At 42.3% G+C, this 20,164-nt stretch overlaps 1 protein-coding gene across 1 annotated transcript; it reads right to left on the bottom strand.

Annotated features, from left to right (window-relative positions):
* Positions 1 to 14,343: 14,343 nt before the first annotated feature.
* setmar (SET domain and mariner transposase fusion gene) lies at positions 14,344 to 16,392 on the bottom strand (the record flags this gene model as incomplete). The annotated part of the gene is made up of 2 exons (XM_083771178.1): positions 16,292 to 16,392; positions 14,344 to 15,123 (listed from the first exon to the last, which is right to left on the bottom strand). The coding sequence occupies exons 1-2, from the start codon at positions 16,388 to 16,390 to the stop codon at positions 14,344 to 14,346; spliced, it is 879 nt and encodes a 292-aa protein (XP_083627304.1). The 5' UTR covers positions 16,391 to 16,392.
* Between the last annotated feature and the right edge of the window lie 3,772 nt (positions 16,393 to 20,164).

The following is a 20,164-nucleotide window of genomic DNA, read 5'->3' as shown; positions in this document are numbered from 1 at the left end:
AATGTTACACATTTTCTCTGGAATCATATGATCAAGATGTATCAGAGAGGAGAATTTTTTGACATGTCTATCAGAGCGTGCTGAATTCAGAATGCACAGCGAGTGAGTTGACAGATAGACACAACATGACGAGACAGCAAAAACCTATTGTAGTTTTACTTTCACCTGCACCAGGTTTAAAGAAATCTAACCCAAACAACAACACAATAAGAGTCACATACTGTTATTATGATTAACTCGGTTAACTAGGTCCTAAATAAGTCATTATTAGGCCAATTATACCCGAATAAGACCCAGCTCCCCCTGGTATAAATACCTTCCAGCGCCCCTGTGTATCAGTCTGATCTTTCAGATTCCATTCAACTATGACTATGACTATGCATGTATGGAGAACCGGGATGACTGGAAGTGACAATGGAGGGCTCGCCTGAGGAAGACATTCAAAGAAGATCAAATTTAAGGCTAGTCACAGAATTGCCCACTCTGCAGTCTGCACATAAAAGTGTGAGAAAGATCTTGATCCATATTGTTTAGTGCCAATAACTAATCGTGTTTATTGACTGGAACTAGTTTGATCGCTGTCAAAAAGGAAAATGAGTTTTTAATCATCATTATGATTGCATCACACTCTGTTGTGTGGTTGGTTATACAACCCATTCAGCATCATCAGAATGTTTTACTCATTGTGATACAAAAACAAAAAGTGATGCAGGCTGCTAAGGAAAGACTGAAACAACTATTTATTGTTTTACAAGCACTTTGTTTATGCACAATGGCATGCTGTGGCATCACATGACATGCTCAACTGTGTCATTTTAAATATACCAGTAAATCTGCACAACACAAAAGTGGACGTGAGTAAGTGTCCATTCCGCTAAACTAAAAGTATATTCGGGCTTCAGTAACATTTTACGTCACTGAAGTTAAATACAGATCATCATGAGTTCACAGTTGTCATGGATACAGTGTTTTTCTTCTCCTCCTCCAAAGCACAAAACAGCCTTTATGATTTTGTTTGTGATTTTTTCGTGCACTGATGACGGTGAGAATGTTCAATGTACAGTGTTAGTGTGTATATTATAGTATCCCAGGGGGCGGACTGGAGGGACATTCTTTCCAGCATGCCTTGGGTCACACACTGTCCGTTATTGTTAGATTATTGTGTTATTATGTTACTGTCTCCAGCAGGCCGAAGGCGAGGCAGACAGAGACTATGTTTTGCACTCTGTCCGTCCGTCCATATGCACATGTGTGTGTGCCTTTTATAGCACCACCAGGACAGGAGGGTGATGTGTAAAAACATTTTTTTAAATATATTACTCACGCAAATCGGTATACACATGATCTGTATGTTAAACAATACATCTACTGATGCATACACTTCGACACATCATCAGTGTTATTTCCTGGAATCTTTGGGTGTTTCAGGTCTTGCAACAGACACCCTCCTCCAGGGAACCCGACCAAGACTGACCAGACCTGGTCTGTGTCCAAGTGACATATGGTAGAGCCCCCACTGTCTCTTCTTGGGCGCATAGAGACAGTCAGTGGAGAAGATGGCTGATGAGAGGTTGGTGACACTAGGAGGCTCCAGGCGCTGTGGGTTGCCTCCGGGCCTCACTCCTCCTTCGTCTGACCATAAGTGCAGAATCCTTCGGTACAATTCGAGTTGCAGCCTCTACAGCACCGAGGCTGATTTTAAACCCTCCTTGCAGGTTTTACCGCAGTCTGTAGCTTTTTGGTTCCTCCTCACGGAAGAAGTGGTTTGGGCTGCCAACCCTCTCCACCCCAGGTTGCCGTCTGTCCAGGCTGTCGTCTGTCTCTCCACTTGTCACCACATCTATAATCAATTCATGTGATGAAGACGGATCTGCTTGATTTTTAATATTCGATCCTGATTGGCATCTAAAGTTTGCAGGAGTGGCCCATTTTGAACAAAATGCCTCAAATATTGAGTGCAGCGTCTGATTGCGGTGAAACGCATTGATTACGCTGAGGAACAAATGCCACCCTTTTGACAGTGCCCTATTATAGCGCCAACAGGAGGCAGAGTTGCATATGTTTCAAACATCATGCAAATCAGTACACATAATCTCCGGATGACTGGCTGCCGCTTGCCTCATCAGGTCCTTTATGGGCAGCTCCTGTCAGCCAGCAGGAAGACTGGTGGTCCAACACTGCGGTACAAAGACCAGCTGAAACTCACCCTAAAGAGGTGCAACATCAACCCCAATGACCTGGAGTCAGCCGCAGCAAATCGGCCACTCTGGCGTTCTGTATGTCACGATGGGGTCAAACACCTCGAGGAGAAATGTACCCAACAGAGGATGGTGTGACGCCAGACACCATGCTGATCCAATACCACCTCAGCCTCCTGTTCCAGGCCTCCCTTGTCCTCACAATTGTGGCAAGATATGTGATTCCAGAATAGGACTTGATAGTCATCTACGTACGGTGGCATCGTCGACAGAAAAGATGATCACTGCCAAACTCACCAAAGCATTCCAATGATCTGTGCAGAAAGGTTGTATGGATCTCGTCTGAGGGACAGATACAGTATAGCTCTCTATGCAGGCCATGTCTTAAAATCTAATCTTATGTTATGACTTATGAGAACAGGACCGAATTTATAATAACACAGTGGACTCTTTGAAAAGCATTAATTACATTCCCACTCCAAAAGACATTCCAAACTAACAGAGATTCGCTTTCAAGCCTGAAGAAAGTGTCCCATGCAGCCTCTGTGTGTTGTTGAACAGAGAGAAAGGGGTGGATGAAGGGCTGTGTAGACCAGTGCTTCTCAAAATAGTGTCCGGGGACCCCCAGGGGTCCTTGAGTTGGTTCCAAAGGGGTCCCCAGCAAATCGAGTTAATTTAACATCACAATCAGTTTAACCAATTAATCCTATTTCATACTTTGAAATTCAAAAATAGTCGATTTACAGGCTTGTAGATTGTTTGAATAATATACATATTTTAGTTTTTTTAAGATATTTTCTGGGGCTTTTTGCCTTTTTATTGATAGATATACAGTAGCTTGACAGGAAACGGGAAGAGAGATGGGGGGGGAAGACACAAAGTTCATCAGCATCGGGACTCGAACCCACAACACACTGCCAGCCAAGGTGCCTGGACCGTACCGTGCCAGGACTGTACCTGGCCCAGACCATAATATACATATTTTAACACAAATATTTTCTTATGGACATATCTGTCACAAAATAACTTTGTTTTATGGGATGGGGGTCTGCAGACTAATACATATCATTTTGTGGGTTTGAGAACCACTGGTGTAGACAATGTGGTGGCCTATAACTAAAGTTCTGGATGTGGGACAGTATTTCCTCAGCAAATTGTTGCTTGTCATAGTAGTAGACTATGACTATAGTAGACTAGTAGTAGACTTTGGTTTGTACTGTCTATCTATGTACCTGTACTGCACGTTTATATATTTTATCACTAGTCTAATGTACTGTATTGTGTTGTTGTTTTATTGTTGATCTATGTGATGCTCTTGTTTTATTTCATTTTATTTATTGTACAGCACCTTGTGACATTTGTTTTGAAAGGCGCTTTATAAACTAATTTACCATACCTTACCTTACCTAGTCTTCTATGTTCACCCTAACGCTAACCCCTTCGGTAAGCAGGGGACATAGAACCTGGGGAACCTAGAACAGGGGGATGACCCCTTGACAAGTGTTCCTACAATTCCCATGATTCATTTTCCAGGACATGACCATACCCCATGGCCTGTATAGTATGGCTATAGCCATTACATCCATATTCTCATAAGTTAACATCGTCGGAAACACAGCAAGCAATATGTTGCAAGGGTAAAGGCTAAAAAGCAGCAAGTAAGAATTGTAGTTATTACTAAACGACTTATTACTAAACAGAGCTGCAAAAACGGCATTGTGTGAAGAGTCAGGGTTTATGTGCAGGAGAGGCGATGAACTGATGGGTGCCAGCCTGCCAGGTGTTTTGGCTGCAGGGAGGGAGGTGATGAGCAGATTGAAGGCAGGTACTCTAGTGTATAGGAGTGCGCAGCAGGTCAGAAACACACACACACACACACACACACACACACACACACACACACACACACACACACACACACACACATGCACGCGCGCATGCACACACACAAAACACACCAAAAGGGTAGGCCTACATAAAAGGAGAGGGGAAACACAGACTCACAAGGGAAGATACTGGGGCATGGTTGTGGCTGTGACACACTAACGGATTTAACTTTGGCATCATTTCAGAGACAAACAGAATATTGCTCAGTTGCTACTAATGTCTCAAATGTTTGTTTCCAAGCCTCTGAGAACTATATGTTTCAACAATGTTGACATTATTGTTCACTGTCCCTTTAACTTCATTCAAATTTGGCAACCTCTGTCATTACTGACCAACTTTGGTTCTGAAAGGTTCTGAAAAAAAAATAATTAATAGTAGGACCAAATGGACCCTTTACAGGTCTGTAACTCAGAGTGTACAAATGGAACCAGATTTATACACTCAGATTTATGGGGGTCATACAAAAATGTGGGTCCATGAAATCAAAATGCTTGAGAACGACTGTTTTACACTTTATAAATCAGGATAATCTATAATAGAAAAGTCTAAAACTTTGTGCTAATCCAAAAAAGAAAAGTCAGCTAACTCTATCACATTTTGTCATTCCATAAGCCTCTCGTGTCCACATGATGGACTGAACAGTGTGAATCCCCAGAGAGGGGAGACATGATGCTCAAAGCTCACCCAACGAGACCGGTGAAGAATGGCCATAGATTCAGCAGCTACATCCTTCTGTTTTAGACTTGTGGTTTTGCGATGGTGACGTTGCTGAAAAGAACTGATGTGACGTTTTGACCTTTCGTTGCTTGAAAATCTGTTCTTTTCAGCAATGACACGTCAGGTTATAGAGAGCTTTCTCTCTCACACTTTGAAGGTGGAGGTGGAATGGACCCATCAGGTATGACATTAAGTGCATGCAACTGTTATTGTGGTGAGGTGACTCACACACTATTGTCCAGTTTTGGTCTGTAAAACAAATTATTGAATTTATTGCGTATGTTTTCATTTGTATCACAACACTTATTCCTATGCTCAATACGGTGATCTCTCCTCTCTTTGATGCTGTGTGGCCTACAATGGAATGTATAGAGATCTACCTCACTAAAAATAAAAGACAATTATGCTGGTGTAATGGCCTCCATATTCCCACTGGAAATTATTCTTATTAGATCAGCTGCGGAATTATTCTAATTAGGCCTTGTGCTTTTGCGGTTTACTTCTACTGTTGTCAATGTTGGAGAAACCCCCCCCCCCCCCATCATATTCAATCCTGTCAGGTATGTAAGAACTCTCAAAATCCTTTGGACCTGTATGAAAGAAAGTGTGATGAAGATGATGGTGATGATGTCAAGCAATATGTGTGCATGTGGCATTGCATATTTATTGTCACATCGTTCTTCATCACAGAATCCGCCCATACAGACAGTATTCATTGTGAAGACAATAGCAACGATTAAACTGCCAACTTCATTAATCTCAAACTTCTTTGTGTTGACAGGAGGATCATGTCATGCTATCTCTTTCATTATTGTTAGAGCAGTAGACAAATTGACAAACCAGATAACATGCAGAGGGGCTCATTCTTTATGCACCTGCATGTTTTGCACAGTAGAGCACTTAAAACACTTTTTGATTTGTGGCCAATGAATTCAACAGCCGTGAGGGCAAAGGCTCATATATGAGCTCACCTAATGCACAGAGCATCATAATCTGCTTTATGATAGGCCTCAGCCTCACTTTTACAATACTCTAGGTATATCTGTCCCTATAACATAGTCCGTGACGGGACTGCCGATAAGTCAGACATCCCACTAGTCAGACCCGCGTCACCCGTGCTGCAGGTTAAACACCACCTGTGGCTCCCGACATGCGTGGCGGGTTACAACTAATCCATGCTGCAGGTTAAAAATCACCCGTGGCTTCCTGTGTGGTTATACTCCATGCAGGGCCTGGCTAAAATATGTATGTACTTCATTTAGCGGAGAATATCTCAACTGTTCTTGGCTAATTTGACCGCTGCGAACAACTTAGGAACTGTGAAAAATTCTCTATCTGGGGCGAAATACCCGGAAATGACCACGCCCTTTTAAAAAACGACACTTAAAACATGCCTCTATCTTCTAAACCGCTGGAGCTACAGATGTTCTGAGATGTTCAAAATGTTCAGAATACTCATGTTTGAATACTCAATAGACCATATGCACACATCTTTCCTTAAGTTAATGGCAGGGTGGAAACTAGGCACAATTTGCCAATGACCGCCCATACATCCAAACAAACAAAAAATCACCTGCAAGGAATTTCTTGACATAAAATATCTCATAATCTATGGTGGATTTTTATGAAACAACCACTTTGCAGGTAGAAAGAGCATCATTCAAGCTTTTTGTACAGCTGCAATGTTGGTGAGTTTGACATAATTTTATACAATTAGATAGGACTTTGTCTGTTTAGATGTATGGGCGGTCAATGGCAAATGGTTAGGTTAGGGTTTGGGATAGTGTTATGGTCTGACTGAGGTCTACCAGCAGATCTCCCCCCAAATGAATGCATGATAATGTTTATCAGTTGGACTGCAATTATCAGTTATATTCTTAGCAATTATGGATTACCTTTTTCATTACACAAATAACTCAGAAGCACTTTTTTGAAAAAATAACATCCACAATTTCACAACGTTTCACGACATGTTGCGAGCTTGTACTCTGTTACTGTACTGTAGATCTGCTATTTTAGGTATTTTTGAAAAATGAATACATCGATTTAATAGTTTGATTAACTGTTGCACCCTATTCATCAGCATAGGTCCCAGACCCTGCAAAATGATTCATTGCTTGATAATGTCACTAGAATTGATGTTCATCATATGCTGTGAATAAAAATGACTTGTGCATTTTATACACAGTACATTTCCATAATGAGTGCATGTGTTCAGTCTTATGAAACACCTCACTGCAAAGGTGAGAGAACAGAGGAAATGGGAATGTCAGCTTACTTGGCAGAGAAACGCTTGAGAGCAACACGGAGAGCATTGACATTTTGGCAAGAATATGTTAAGATTTATATCTTAATAATTTGTGCACATTATTTTCAGGTGGACAGGCACTTTCTACTTTCTAAAATGAAAAAGCAACTGTTGAAGATGTAATACATCACTCAACATGTACTGTAGAGCCATATGGGTCTTTTAAGGTCAGACAACTGGGCAATCAAAGCAGAACGTGCAATTCTTATGCAATCAGTGTTTGGTTAGAATCAACCAGACACTAACCACATAGTCCAGACCCATAAATTAATCCTGGAAACCTTTTTTTATTTTTGTATTTAAAGATGATGATTGTGGTAAATGGGTGCATTTATATAGCACCTTTATCCAAGGCGCTTTACATAGATTGTGCATTCCATTCACCCACACATTCATACACTGATGGCGGTGGAAACCATACAAGGCACCAACCATCACATCGGGAGCAATTAGGGGTTCAGTGTCTTGCTCAAAGACACTTTGACACCAACTCTGTGGGAGCCCAGGTTCGAACTGGCAACCTTGCGGGTTACCATCCAGCCACTCTACCCCTGAGCCACTGCCGCCCCCAGTGTATTGCTTTGTAGAGCCAGCAGTCCTATATATATGCCAAAATATTGTGTATTGTATATTTATGACTGATAAAATAAAGATATTCTGTGAAAGAATGGTATCATATCCACCTGTCATCCAGATATGCCAAGACGTTACTTAGCAGCCATTGGCTTTTTGTCAGTACTTGTAGTGGATGGAAAGGACTCTTTGAGAAGGCCTTGCATTATATGTATTGCTACAATTTAATCAGTATAATTTGTCAAGTGCAACGTGCTCTAAGATATTGTTTTTCCACAGTTTTTGCCAGCTGTGAACTGGCCAGCATATCCATGGTGACTTTCAATTTGGTGGCAGGATTCATATGGCAAGGACATCTGTTTCCTCATTAGAGAGATGCTCCATTTCTTAACAGACACTCTGCCAGGCCTGATTTCTTCTCTGGTCACTCAACTAAAAATAGTTTCTATTTCAGAATACATTTCTATCGCTTATAGCTTATCAAACAACTAGGACAAAGTTCTTTTACAACAACTCCAGTATTAACAAGTTATATAATTGTGTAGATGCTTTAAATTTAAGAAGGACTTCTGAATTTTCCAACAATAAATGGAAAATTGATATAGCGCCTTTATCCAAGGCGCTTTACATAGATTGTGCATCAATTCACACACACATTCATACACTGATGGAACCATCCACATACTGTATGTGCTGGTTGGTGCCATGCAAGGCACCAACCAGCACATCAGGAGCAATTAGGGGTTCAGTGACTTGCTCAGGGACACTTCGACAATAACTCTGGGGGAGCCCAGGTACGAACTGGCAGTTAACATCCAGCCACTCTATCCCTTAGCCACCACCACCACGAGCCACCACCACCCCCAACAATAGACTTCTCTTATCATGTGCACTCATGCAAACTTGCGCTATGTAAGTCACACTGGTTAAGTGTTTGCTGAATTGTTTTTGTAAATGCATTATGTTATCCTTTCCTTGAACTTTGTACTAAAAAAACACACCCGTGTGAAGTGAGGGGCGCTCTTATCATCTTACAACATCGAGGAGAGAATTCGGTATAGCTTGGTGATGTAATGATGATGTAAAACAAACATTAAATTATCTTTATTGTTAATGGGATTTAATGTTTGTGTTTAAACAAACAATAATTTCTCTTCATTGTCAATGGCGTTTTTAAAACAAACATTAAACCTGCCCCTCAAAAGCAGCAGGCCCTTCAGTATTATTTATTGTGCTTCTTTCTTCTTGTGGTTATTGTCAGCGTGCCTTACTAATATAGACAGCTGTGGCCATCATGATCATCATCACAATGGGAAGTTCAATTCATATGATCAACTGCTGGTTGCTAGGTGACTGTACTGGGAAAGATGCATGGATTCAGTTGCATCTCTGCTCTTGAACAGCCTAAAAGCTTGAGATATGCTTCGGCAACAAAGTTTTTTTAATTTAAAATAACATATTTTCAACTGAAGTGTCAAAGCTTCTTTAAGAAAATGATATCTAATCACATCCTAGCTGGATTTAAGGGACAACTCAATCACAAATGGCATGAGTTTTGATGAATTGAACAATGTGGACCCTGTTGTAAACAAGTGTAATGCTTAATTGGGTCGTCCACTCACAGTTAACAGTCTTTGTATTGAATTTGTGCCAAGTAAGTATGTTACAAATTTTTTTTTCTCATTAATTTTTTTTATTTGTTTTCTGAACAAGAACACAGAATAGTCATTATACAATTTACAGTATACAAAATTGAACTCAAAACATTCACTCTCACACGCATACTCGTGTGCACGCACGCACGCACGCACGCACGCACACACACACACACACACACACACACACACACACACACACACACACACACACACACACACACACACACACCTCCCTCCCCCCCATCCTATTCACAGAATAATCAACCCACAACACATCCATTACAATATCACCGGGTCAGTAAGTCTTTCAGGTCTGATATTAGGTCTGTCCACATTGAAATTGTGCCCTCTTGGGCCTGATTAATCCTTGCCGATGACAGTTCCAGATAAGCAATGTCCAGAAAGCTTCGCAGCCAATGTGTTTTTGAAACATCATGTGGGGGATTCCAGCGTTGTGCTATGATCTTTTTGGCTGCCGTAAGTCCAGCCAACCAGACCTTGCGTGTCTTTGCCGTAAGAGGTAACATAGAATCATCGTTCAACAGGTGTACAAATGGATCCATCGGAAATTGCACCCCCAATAGATCTGTCAACGTCCTTGTAACTCTTCCCCAAAACCCGTAGATCCCCGGACATTCCCATACCATATGAACAAATGAGCCCAGGGTTCCTGGGGCACAGAATGTGCAGTACGGGTCAGATGCCAATCCTATTCGGTGCCTAATTCTCGGCGTTACATACGCTCTGTGACAAAACTTAAAGTGTATATACTGATGATTTGGATTCTTTGATGCTCCAGCCACATTATTCCAAGTGACCTCCCAATCTATTTCCCGCCCTTCATCAGCTATATCCCTATTCCAGGCCTCCATTCCTGTAGAGGGGGCATATTTCTGGGCATTTAGTTGATCATATAAATATGATACGATACGTTTAGGGGCATTTTGAAGGGGCATTAAGAATGGGATGGTCCTAATGCCCTTCTCCTCCCAACTCCTATTGGTGAATGGCCTCCCCCCAGATAGCATATAGTTGTTGTTCCACAATGGAGAAGATTTACACCACTTAGTTCCAAACCCTATATATTTCTCTACTGCTCTAAACACCTGAAGTAAATATGAGAACATTGGACCATAATACAAATTACATTTCTTAATAGAAATACCCATCAAAAGAAAACCTTTCATTCCTACAGTGTCTAATAATTCCTGTTCTAATTTTTCCCAAGAAGCTGTTTTATCCTTATCCATCCAAACAATGAGATTTCTCAACACAAAAGCCCAATGATACAATTTGAAATTAGGGCATGCACATCCCCCATCAGACTTCCCACACTGAAGCACTGACCATTTAATACTACGTAGGTCGCTTATTATTCCAAATATATTTCCTTAATAATGTGTCCAGCTTTTTCCAATAATTCGCTGGGGGTGCCAGCGGCACCATTGAGCTAATAAAATTAATACGAGGCAAAGTATGTTACAAATTTGATACGTTCTTGTCATAGCTACGGTACCTTTGTTGACATATTAAACTAAAGAATGTGTACATTTTATATTAATGGTTGACTCATTCAAGAGTCAAGTACCAAACAAAAGATTGGTGAGTGGTGACATGTAGTAGAAATGGGAAAGGTGGGGTAATAGGGCTAATAGTACTAATAATTGCCTAGTGAAGGTCTGAGCATGGAATTTATATATTAAGTGTTTAAGAGAAGACATCTTAGTACAACACTAGTCCCTAATAATTGTGACACAGAATCATTAATGACACTTGTATGCTATATAATTATTTTTAATTCCTGAGGGTAGTTCAGAAATAAAGCCCAATACATATCTGATCAGGGACATTTTAAATAAATGTTCAAAGTAATCATCAGAAGTATACTGTAGGTTTCTATTGAAAGTCTTGGGTGATACGGTCAAATTTTTAATCAATTCACCAACAACAATTTTGTCACATTCAACTATAAGAGCACCGAAGTCTGATATCAATATCGGTAGAGGGCGCAAATCCATGGGTTCATTCATTTGCATTGTAATCCCCATAAAAGGATTTTAGATCGCCTCATATAATAACTGTGTTTGAAAAATAAACAAGTCATCCAGGCTGCTTCATTCATATGGATATGAAGAATCAACTGACTGAGAGAAAACGCTATTGTTACTGCTACTGAATTAGTGACATTTTAGCTAGAAACAGATTGTATCATATAAGAGTCACTGACTGTCGCAAACAATATAGAGACACCTCCCTGACAATAACGCAGAGACAGCTTGTTTATTTTTGGACCACAATGCTTATATGAAACGATTTTAAGATGACCCCATGTCATTCTCCATAGAGAAATTACTTCCGTGAACCAGGGGAATCGAGGGGATGAGCGAGTGACGTCAGGACTTCGGCGCTCTATGCAAACTCGCAGGCTCGCTAACAGACAATTTCTTTCAGTTCCCTACTACCAAAAGATCCACTACTTTATATCAACTCAATCCACATGAGAAATATCTAATTACTATCTAAAACATATAACAATACACATAACTAGATAAAGTGCCCCTCAGGGCACAGGTCTCCACCAGGGCAGGTCAGGTTGTGGCCTCCTGGTGGCGCTATAATAGGCCAATGTGAAAAGGGTGCCATTTCTTCTTACGCCTTGGATGGCAATTGGATGATTTGAGGCATTTTGTTCCAAAAATGTGTTTTGCAAAAATCCCCATATAACAGGCACATTGGCCTATAACAGGCCAATGTGAAAAGTGTGGGATATATTTCTCAGCCTAGTAGGAAAGTGCATGAAAGATTTCACGTAAATTGCGCGCTGCGTTCATTATTTGAGGCATTTTGTTCCAAAAATGTGTTTTGCAAAAATCCACCTGTTGGTGGCGCTATAACAGGCCAATGTGAAAAGGGTGGGATATGTTCCTCAGCCTAGTAGGAAAGTCCGTGAAAGATTTCACGTAAATTGCACTCTGCGTTCATGATTTGAAAACGGGCCAATCCTGCCAACTTTGAAAGCCAATGTTAGCCAATTAGGATGGAATATGAAATATCGGACAGATCTGGCTTGAACACATGACTATAGAGATAGTGTGTAACGATTTGTGGGATTTTTGGACAGAATCTGGAGGAGTAATATAAATAAATGTGTTGTTCAAAAGTCGTGGGGATCCAGGTAGTGTGTGTGCAAAATTTGGCATCGACCAGGTTAACGGTGTCAGAGATTAGCTGTACACAGACGGACGGACACACCGACGGACGGACGGACAGACACACACACACACACACACAGATGGAGTGCAAAACATACTCTCTCCCCATGCCTTCGGCTTGGTGGAGACAACAATACACCATATCAAGCCAATTATCTGGATAAAAACTAAAATTGCCTGGGAAGAGGACATTGGGGAAGGAATACCGGACCAGATATGGGCAGATAGTATAGCACACATTCATACTTCATCAATTTGTATAAGACACAGCCTAATACAGTTTAAAGTGTTTCAATGTCTCCACTTTTCTAATGCCAGATAACCAGATTAGCCAAAATTGAGTTTCCAAGCCCTAAATTCCTTCTCTAGAACCAGATTTTTGTAACCTTTTCAGTTATCTGTGGGAAAACACTTGAACCCAACCCCATTACAGCCAAATTTGTAGTGGTAAAGCCGGAGGAAAGAAATCTGTTCACCAAAAGAAAGCATTTGCCTTTGCTTCACTTCTGACTCGCCGTCTCATTTTGGTGAATTGGAAAGCGTTAAAACTCCCATCCTTTAAACAATGAATCAATGAAGTGATGACCTCATTGAAGTTAGAAACTTCAACTTACTCTGTAACCGGAGCTTGGGAGAAGTTCGATACAAGTTGGTCCCCCTTCATACGATACGTAGAGACCGAGACTATTACCTGAACCAAATGCCATTCTGACAAACAAAAAACATAACATTAAAATATATTTAATGTAAAAGCACTAAAATAACTGTACAAAACTGAATATACTGTTGTATATACTGTTGTGAAGTGCTTCTCAATAAACAGAAGTTAAAATAATTAAGTCTTGGGTGACACAAAAACAAACCTACTTGATGGTGGTCTCCATCTCACTACCATAAAGAGTCTCTCTGCCCCAATGTGACTGGAGCACTGGCCCATTTCTCGATGGAACATGGTCTCCCTTTCAATTAACCCAGATGTGGATATTAATAAGATAAAAGCAGGTCTAGACTGGAAATGGGGCAGTTCAAGAGGGAGGAGAGGGTCCTGATTTCAGAATGGTCACAGAAAAGTGGGACACCTTCGCCCCTCCTCTGATTAGGGAATAAGACTGGTTACTATATAGAAATACCCTCTGGCCCTTTTTAATTGCTCATTCCTCTTCTGGGATTTGGGTGCAATGAAAATCTGAGAATACATTTATGATGAGGACATTATCACAAGAACACACTGATGATAAGTAGATGGACAGCTATGATTCATAGCTATGATTATTTCCATTCTGAATGAAGAGTTCATTTTTCTGAATATAAGGCATTATAAAGACTACCAAAACTATCCATTTCCAAATCCATTAGTTTATTGAGTTGGAAACGGTATTGTGTTCTATCCAGAATTCCAGATTCATGATTGGCGATACATTGGAAAAGATGACACTTAAATCCATAAGTCATAAAGACATTCATATTGGACACAGCTAACGTATAGCGGAAGCCTTTTATTTGTTCATCAGATGGCTATAAGGGGAACATACTGTAGTGTACCTGTTGGGCACAGAAATGACACCAGTAGAGTGCATCTGGGAAAGTACTCCACCAGACCACCAATGTGGGTCAAACAGCCTTCTCTTTACCACAATGGACAATACTAGTACAAAACATACCACAGACACAAGTTAATGTAATAGAGGTAACATGTTTTCATACAAATATAAAATTGCAGTACAAAATCTATTGTACATATAATGTGTATAGTCACAGATCAAAATAAACAAGATCCATAAAGTATGTGATCAGATACTGAAAACAGATATGTCCAGTGGAAGAAATCGTGCACAATTCTGAGCCCCACAGTTACACGGTTTCCTCTGGAGAGTAGCCGTCCTGCTGGCCTGTATGACGGCGTCACGCTGCATGGGCTGTTCCACATGAGACTGGCTGCTGGAGCCTCCTGCATAGTCAAACGTCAGCTCTTCCTGGGTGTCAATGTCCCGGCTGGCGAACAGTGCCAGTCTGGGCACCGTGGAGTGCACGCGGACTGGCACCATGAACAGGTTGGGAAGGCAGGAATGGTTGAGGAAGCGGCCTGCGTTCCCCACCCTGGACGGGTCCACAAAGGTCTGCGAGACGGGGCCCTGGCCTGCATGCTCTCTCACAGCGATAATGTAGTTGTTATCCTCAGGCCTCTGGGCAAGTTGTCTACGCATAGCCTCCTCAAAGCTGATCACCTCCCCTGCATACTCACACACAAAAGTCCTGCTGGGAATGGGCTCCAGTGTCCGCACGGCCCAGCCACGCTCCTTGGTACGATACACCTCCAACTTTAGTGTAATGCCTTTCTGGACCACCCGGTTAGAGCAGGCCTCACTGCAAGCACAAAGAGCGTTGCATTCGAATACTGGCATGGAGTAGGCAGCATCTTCTGCACTACTCAGGTCACGCAGTGAACAAGAGCTGTTGTATGCCTGTCCATATGTCTGCAGGCAGTGGCAGCTGTCAGTCAAGCAGGAGTGGGTGTGGCAAGAGCATCCAGGAAGGGTTACCTCGCTGGGGTCGATGACACTTCCTGGACCCTGAACATTGTCCGGTGAATACTGTTAAACAATATTGAAATATCAAATAAATGACAATCAAAGCACTGTTGTAATTATGTTATGGGCGGCGGCCCAAATCCTTTTATAGTAGGCTAGTACATGACTTTCTCTGCACAATTCTTTCCTGCTCAATTTACAGAATGAGATTATGGGCATTGATTGATTGAAATATTTATTAACAGTTTGTAGAATTACAGTACATTTCAAGCACAAACTCAATACAAAGACTGTTAACTGTGAGTGGACGACGCAATTAAGCATTACACTTGTTTACAAGAGGGTCCACCATGTTCAATTCATCAAAACATTTAGTGACGTACAAAGACACTTCTATATAGTTAAAGAACAGAACAGGAATTCATCATAAAGGAAGCAAAAAGGGAAGTGACATATACAGTGAGGAGATAAAGGGGGGGGGGCGAGGGGGATGCAGATTTTACGGGGACCAGTTTCGAATTGCAGCCGTCCGTAGGTGCCCTTTGAGAGCGGTTTTGAAGGAGTCAAGGGATTCACATGTCTTAATGATAGGTAGGGCATAATGTATACAGAACTGCTCATAATTATCAGAATGGGTAAATGCAGGGGAGAAATGTGTGTGTGGTGGGCCGTTTTTTTCTTACCATCTATCCAGTTCGTTTGGTTCATAAAGGTGAGGTACGGTAACGGTACAGTATTTGGCTTCTCTACATGTCATTACTGTGTCATTTTTGCGCTAGTGATTTGCTGCCATCGCGTGGTACAATGTTGTATCGTTGGGGTATTTCACTAGCTAGCAATATATTATTCATCTACAGAATACGCTATCATCTAAAAGTTGCTTTTGGCTTTGAAGTTGTCTTGGGGGTTCATTCGTACGAATCAGTTTATAGTATACACATGTCATGACACAATGCATGTTGTGCATGGGGCGAATGTGATCTACTATAAATATAGCAATATTAGCTAACAAAGACTTAGCTCTGGACTGGACCAGAGCTAACACAGACTGTGCTAAATTAGTCTTTATCGTATCTCTAAGATACATTAAATGGTCAATGGACCAAACTACATTATACAAGATCTGACAAGACTTTAAAAGACACACCAGCTGCGAGCAAGCTGCGGATCCATATGCTGAACTGGCAGGTAGTGATATTCCTTTATTTACCTGGAATACAGGGTACGCTTCTTCGCTGGCATTGGCTTCAATGCAAATTGGTATATTCTCGAGATTGTTACTCAAGTCTATACTTAAACTGTAACTCATGACAAATATGTATTAACTGTTGTTATTCAACACAACATAGCTCAGCTCAGCCAGCCCAGAACTCAGTAGAGTCGACACGACAGGCAGCGTCTAGTGAGCTAATCTAGTGAGCTAATTTAAGACTTCCGGTGGACGATCTCTTCAAAATAAGAGTACCCTCTAGAGTATTGAAAAAAAGTTTAATTTGCACATTAAAACTACAAATTAAGCATTTAAATGATGCTATATGATGCTATAAGACACACATTATGTTTCTGTGTAAGAATAAGTAATTAAATCCTTATAATAATAATAATAATAAAGTTATCTAAATGGATAAATGCTATTCACTGGAGTGCATGGACTTTATAAAGTGGACACTGGACAAAAGACGGCTCCGCAAGGCAACTATCTGGACATACCCACGCGTTCGGGGAGATGTCCTATACCACACCCCACTCTCCGCTAAGCGGAAGAGGTGTAAAATTCACGGCAGCAGACCTTCTACTGAGGTCAACGCTCAAAAAAGTGCTGTGCCTTGGGGCATTGACAATTATTGAATTAACAAATTAAATAACCTTATTTTATTCTGAAGGTAACCGGATGTCTTAAATTAGCTAGCTCTCAGACAGGAAGTTCTAAATTAGCTCATTAGACGGAGCCAAATATCTGTCTGAGAGTGGAGCCTGCCTGGCAAATGACATGGGGGGGGTCCTTTTTGTGGGCTTGGCCGAAAGTGGGCGTTACCAAAAGGTGGGCGTGGCCATGGCCGCCAGAAGTCTGTCAGATTTTGACAGCTTCAAATTAGTGTTAAACATAATATAACCCAATTGACTCCAGTCCTCTCTGTTTAATATATCTATAATGAAACTATATAAACTATGCATATACCATGAAGTGCTATGACTACTAGCTCTGGTCCATAGCTCTAATGCGTTTCATTTAGAGCTATGTTACTCTAAACTTCCCCGCTCGCATGAATGCAGACCAGCCTCTACTCTTTGGCGTAAATAAAAAGAACGTTTTTGCTACACATAAAAACAAAGGCGAGTTGTGTCATTAGAAAGCCTACTTTGGTAATTGGTTCTAGTTCTAGTGAACAGAAATAATAAATAAATAGACTTGGTAACCTAACTGTAGGGAGTGCAAACACATTAAAGAACCTGGGGGTTATCATCTATGAAAAGGCAACACAATGAGCAGAAAATAAAAATGAACCATGTAAATACAACAAATTGAGCAGAGCACTGCAGGGAGTTGAACCCCATTCCGGTAAACCAGAAGTACCACAACCAGTGCCTTGGTTTTTGTTTTGTTTTACGAGGTCCATTCGTTGAAATGTAAATTTTGCATTGCAACGGTAAAGTAATTTCACAATTGACATTGTAGGCAATAATTAATAACGGTATGGCACCAGGCCAAAGCCATGGGGATAGAGTATGTTTTGCACTCTGAGTGAGTGTGTGTGTGTGTGTGTGTCCGTCAGTTTGTTAACAGCTAATCTCCAGCACCATTAACCCGGTCGATGCCAAATTTTGCACACACACTCCCTGGATGCCAACGATGAACCTCTGTCCCAAATTTTCCAGAACGGCCTGTATAGCACCACACATTTTTGTATGCCCTCCGAGACTATGGACTATAGCCTTTCGCTTTTCCGCGATTTAACCTTTTTTCAAATCGTGAACAATGATGAAGAATCGCGCACTATAGCATGCCACTTAATGACCTTGGGGTCATCAAGGTCATTGATATTGATCAATAACCTTGAGCAGTATAAATGACCTTCAATAAGACTAGTAAATGACCTTGACCAGTATAAATGACCTTGACAAGTACAAATGACCTTGACCAGTATAAATGACCGTGACCAGTATATGACTGACCAGTATAAATTACCTTCATGAGACTAGTAAATGACCTTGACCAGTATAAATGACCTTTAGAAGACTAGTAAATGATCTTCACCAGTATAAATGACCTTTAGAAGACTAGTAAATGATCTTCACCAGTATAAATGACCTTGACCAGTATGCGGTCCGTGACCATGGACTATAGCCTTTTGCTTTTCCTTGATTTTCACCTTTAAAAAATCCTCAACAATGATGAAGAATCGCACACTATAGCGTGCCGCTCAATGACCTGAGACCATGGACCAATGAATGAAATACAACACATTGAGCAGGGCACTGCAGGGAGTTGAACCCCGTTCCGGTAAACCAGAAGTCCGACACCAGTGCCTTAGTTTTTGTGTTGTTGTTCATTTAAAGGTCCAGGTGTGCATACGCATGTGCCCCTGTGTGTGTAGGTGCATGTGTGCATGTGTGTGCACGCTTCAATGACCACTGTTGGACCCAATGGCGATCAAGGACCTCAGGGAGCCACCCATAATTCACAACGGTCACAGCGAACTCTGTTGCATCACAACTGGTGGCCAACAGTCGTAACCAACACTGCCACGACCTACAGGAGAATACCATCGCACAGTGGTATCAGACCAACCACAATCAGCCAGCCCTCAAACCAAACCCTTCGACCTAGAAGAACTCAAAACTGCAATGGGAAAGTTGAAACCCGGAAAAGCAGCAGGGATTGATGACATACTGGCAGAAATTATACAGCACCTGGAACCTAACGCAAAGACCTGGCTCGTGGGGATGCTGAACACATGCATGGCACAGAAAACCATCCCTTCTGTCTGGAGAAAAGCCAAAGTGGTTGCAATCCCCAAACCTGGCAAAGACCCATCATCCTCAAAGAGCTACCGACCCATTTCCCTCCTCTGCATCACCTACAAGAGAGGCTGCTACTCCAACGCCTCATACCACTCATAGACACCAAGCTGACTAAAGACCAAGCTGGTTTCCGTCCCGTCCTGTGCTGGACAGAGCTCAACCTCACCCAACACATTGAGGATGGGTTTGAGGGAAAACAAATAACTGGAGCAGCAACTGGAGGGCGAAGCAAGCACGCAGGCAGCTTGTGCCTGCCTGCGTGCCTGCCTGCCTTCCTCATGTGGAAGCTGCATAGTTGAGTTTGTGTGTGTGTTTCTTTTTCTGTCTTTCTTTCTTAGGACGAAGATCAAGGTAGACGCCGTTGGAAGGCTCAACACAAGCCGATGCCCCTAGAGATCCATCCCAAAGCTTCCCTCAGGGAGTCCAGCAAGCCAGCTAGCCAGCAAGCCCGCCCAGTCAGCCAACGCAGCCAGCCAGCTCCGCCAGTCAGCCAGTGTAGAAAGTCAGGCTGCCAAGCCAGCGCACATCAGCCCTTGCAGTCAACCATTGTAGCCATACCAGCCTTGCTCAGTCAGCTCAGCCAGGCCTCTCTCGAGGCCTGGCTCTCTGTCTGCCTGGCCCGGTCTGCCCCGCCCTGCCTTGCAGCAACAGAACCAGCCTTGCTGGCAAGCCAGCCAGCTCAGAATACGAGCTCAGCAAGCCAGCGCAGCTGGCAAGCACGCAGTTAGTCTAAACCAGTTTCAGACTGGCAGGCCAAGGCAGACAGACAGGAAGACCGAGGCGCCTAGGCAGGCAGACAGGCCAGGAAGGCAACAAAGTGCAGGCAGGGGGACTGTCCGGCCTAAGGCTGCGCTGCAAGGGTTGGAGCCTGGCCAGCTCCTGCTGGTCTAGACTGAGTGGCTGTGGCTGCACAGTAAGGCTGCGGTAACCTAGTCTGGGCTTGCTGCTGCACTGGCTTGCTCAGCTCGCATTCTGAGCTGGCTGGCTTTCCAGAAAGGCTGGTTCTGTTGCTGCAAGGCAGGGCAGGGCAGACCGGGCCAGGCAGACAGAGAGCCAGGCC

The sequence above is a fragment of the Protomyctophum parallelum genome (assembly GCF_964188405.1).
Source record: "Protomyctophum parallelum genome assembly, chromosome: 8".
Taxonomy (NCBI): Eukaryota; Metazoa; Chordata; class Actinopteri; order Myctophiformes; family Myctophidae; genus Protomyctophum; species Protomyctophum parallelum.
Note: the sequence above shows the minus strand (reverse complement) of the source record. Positions and strands in the feature narration are given on the sequence as shown.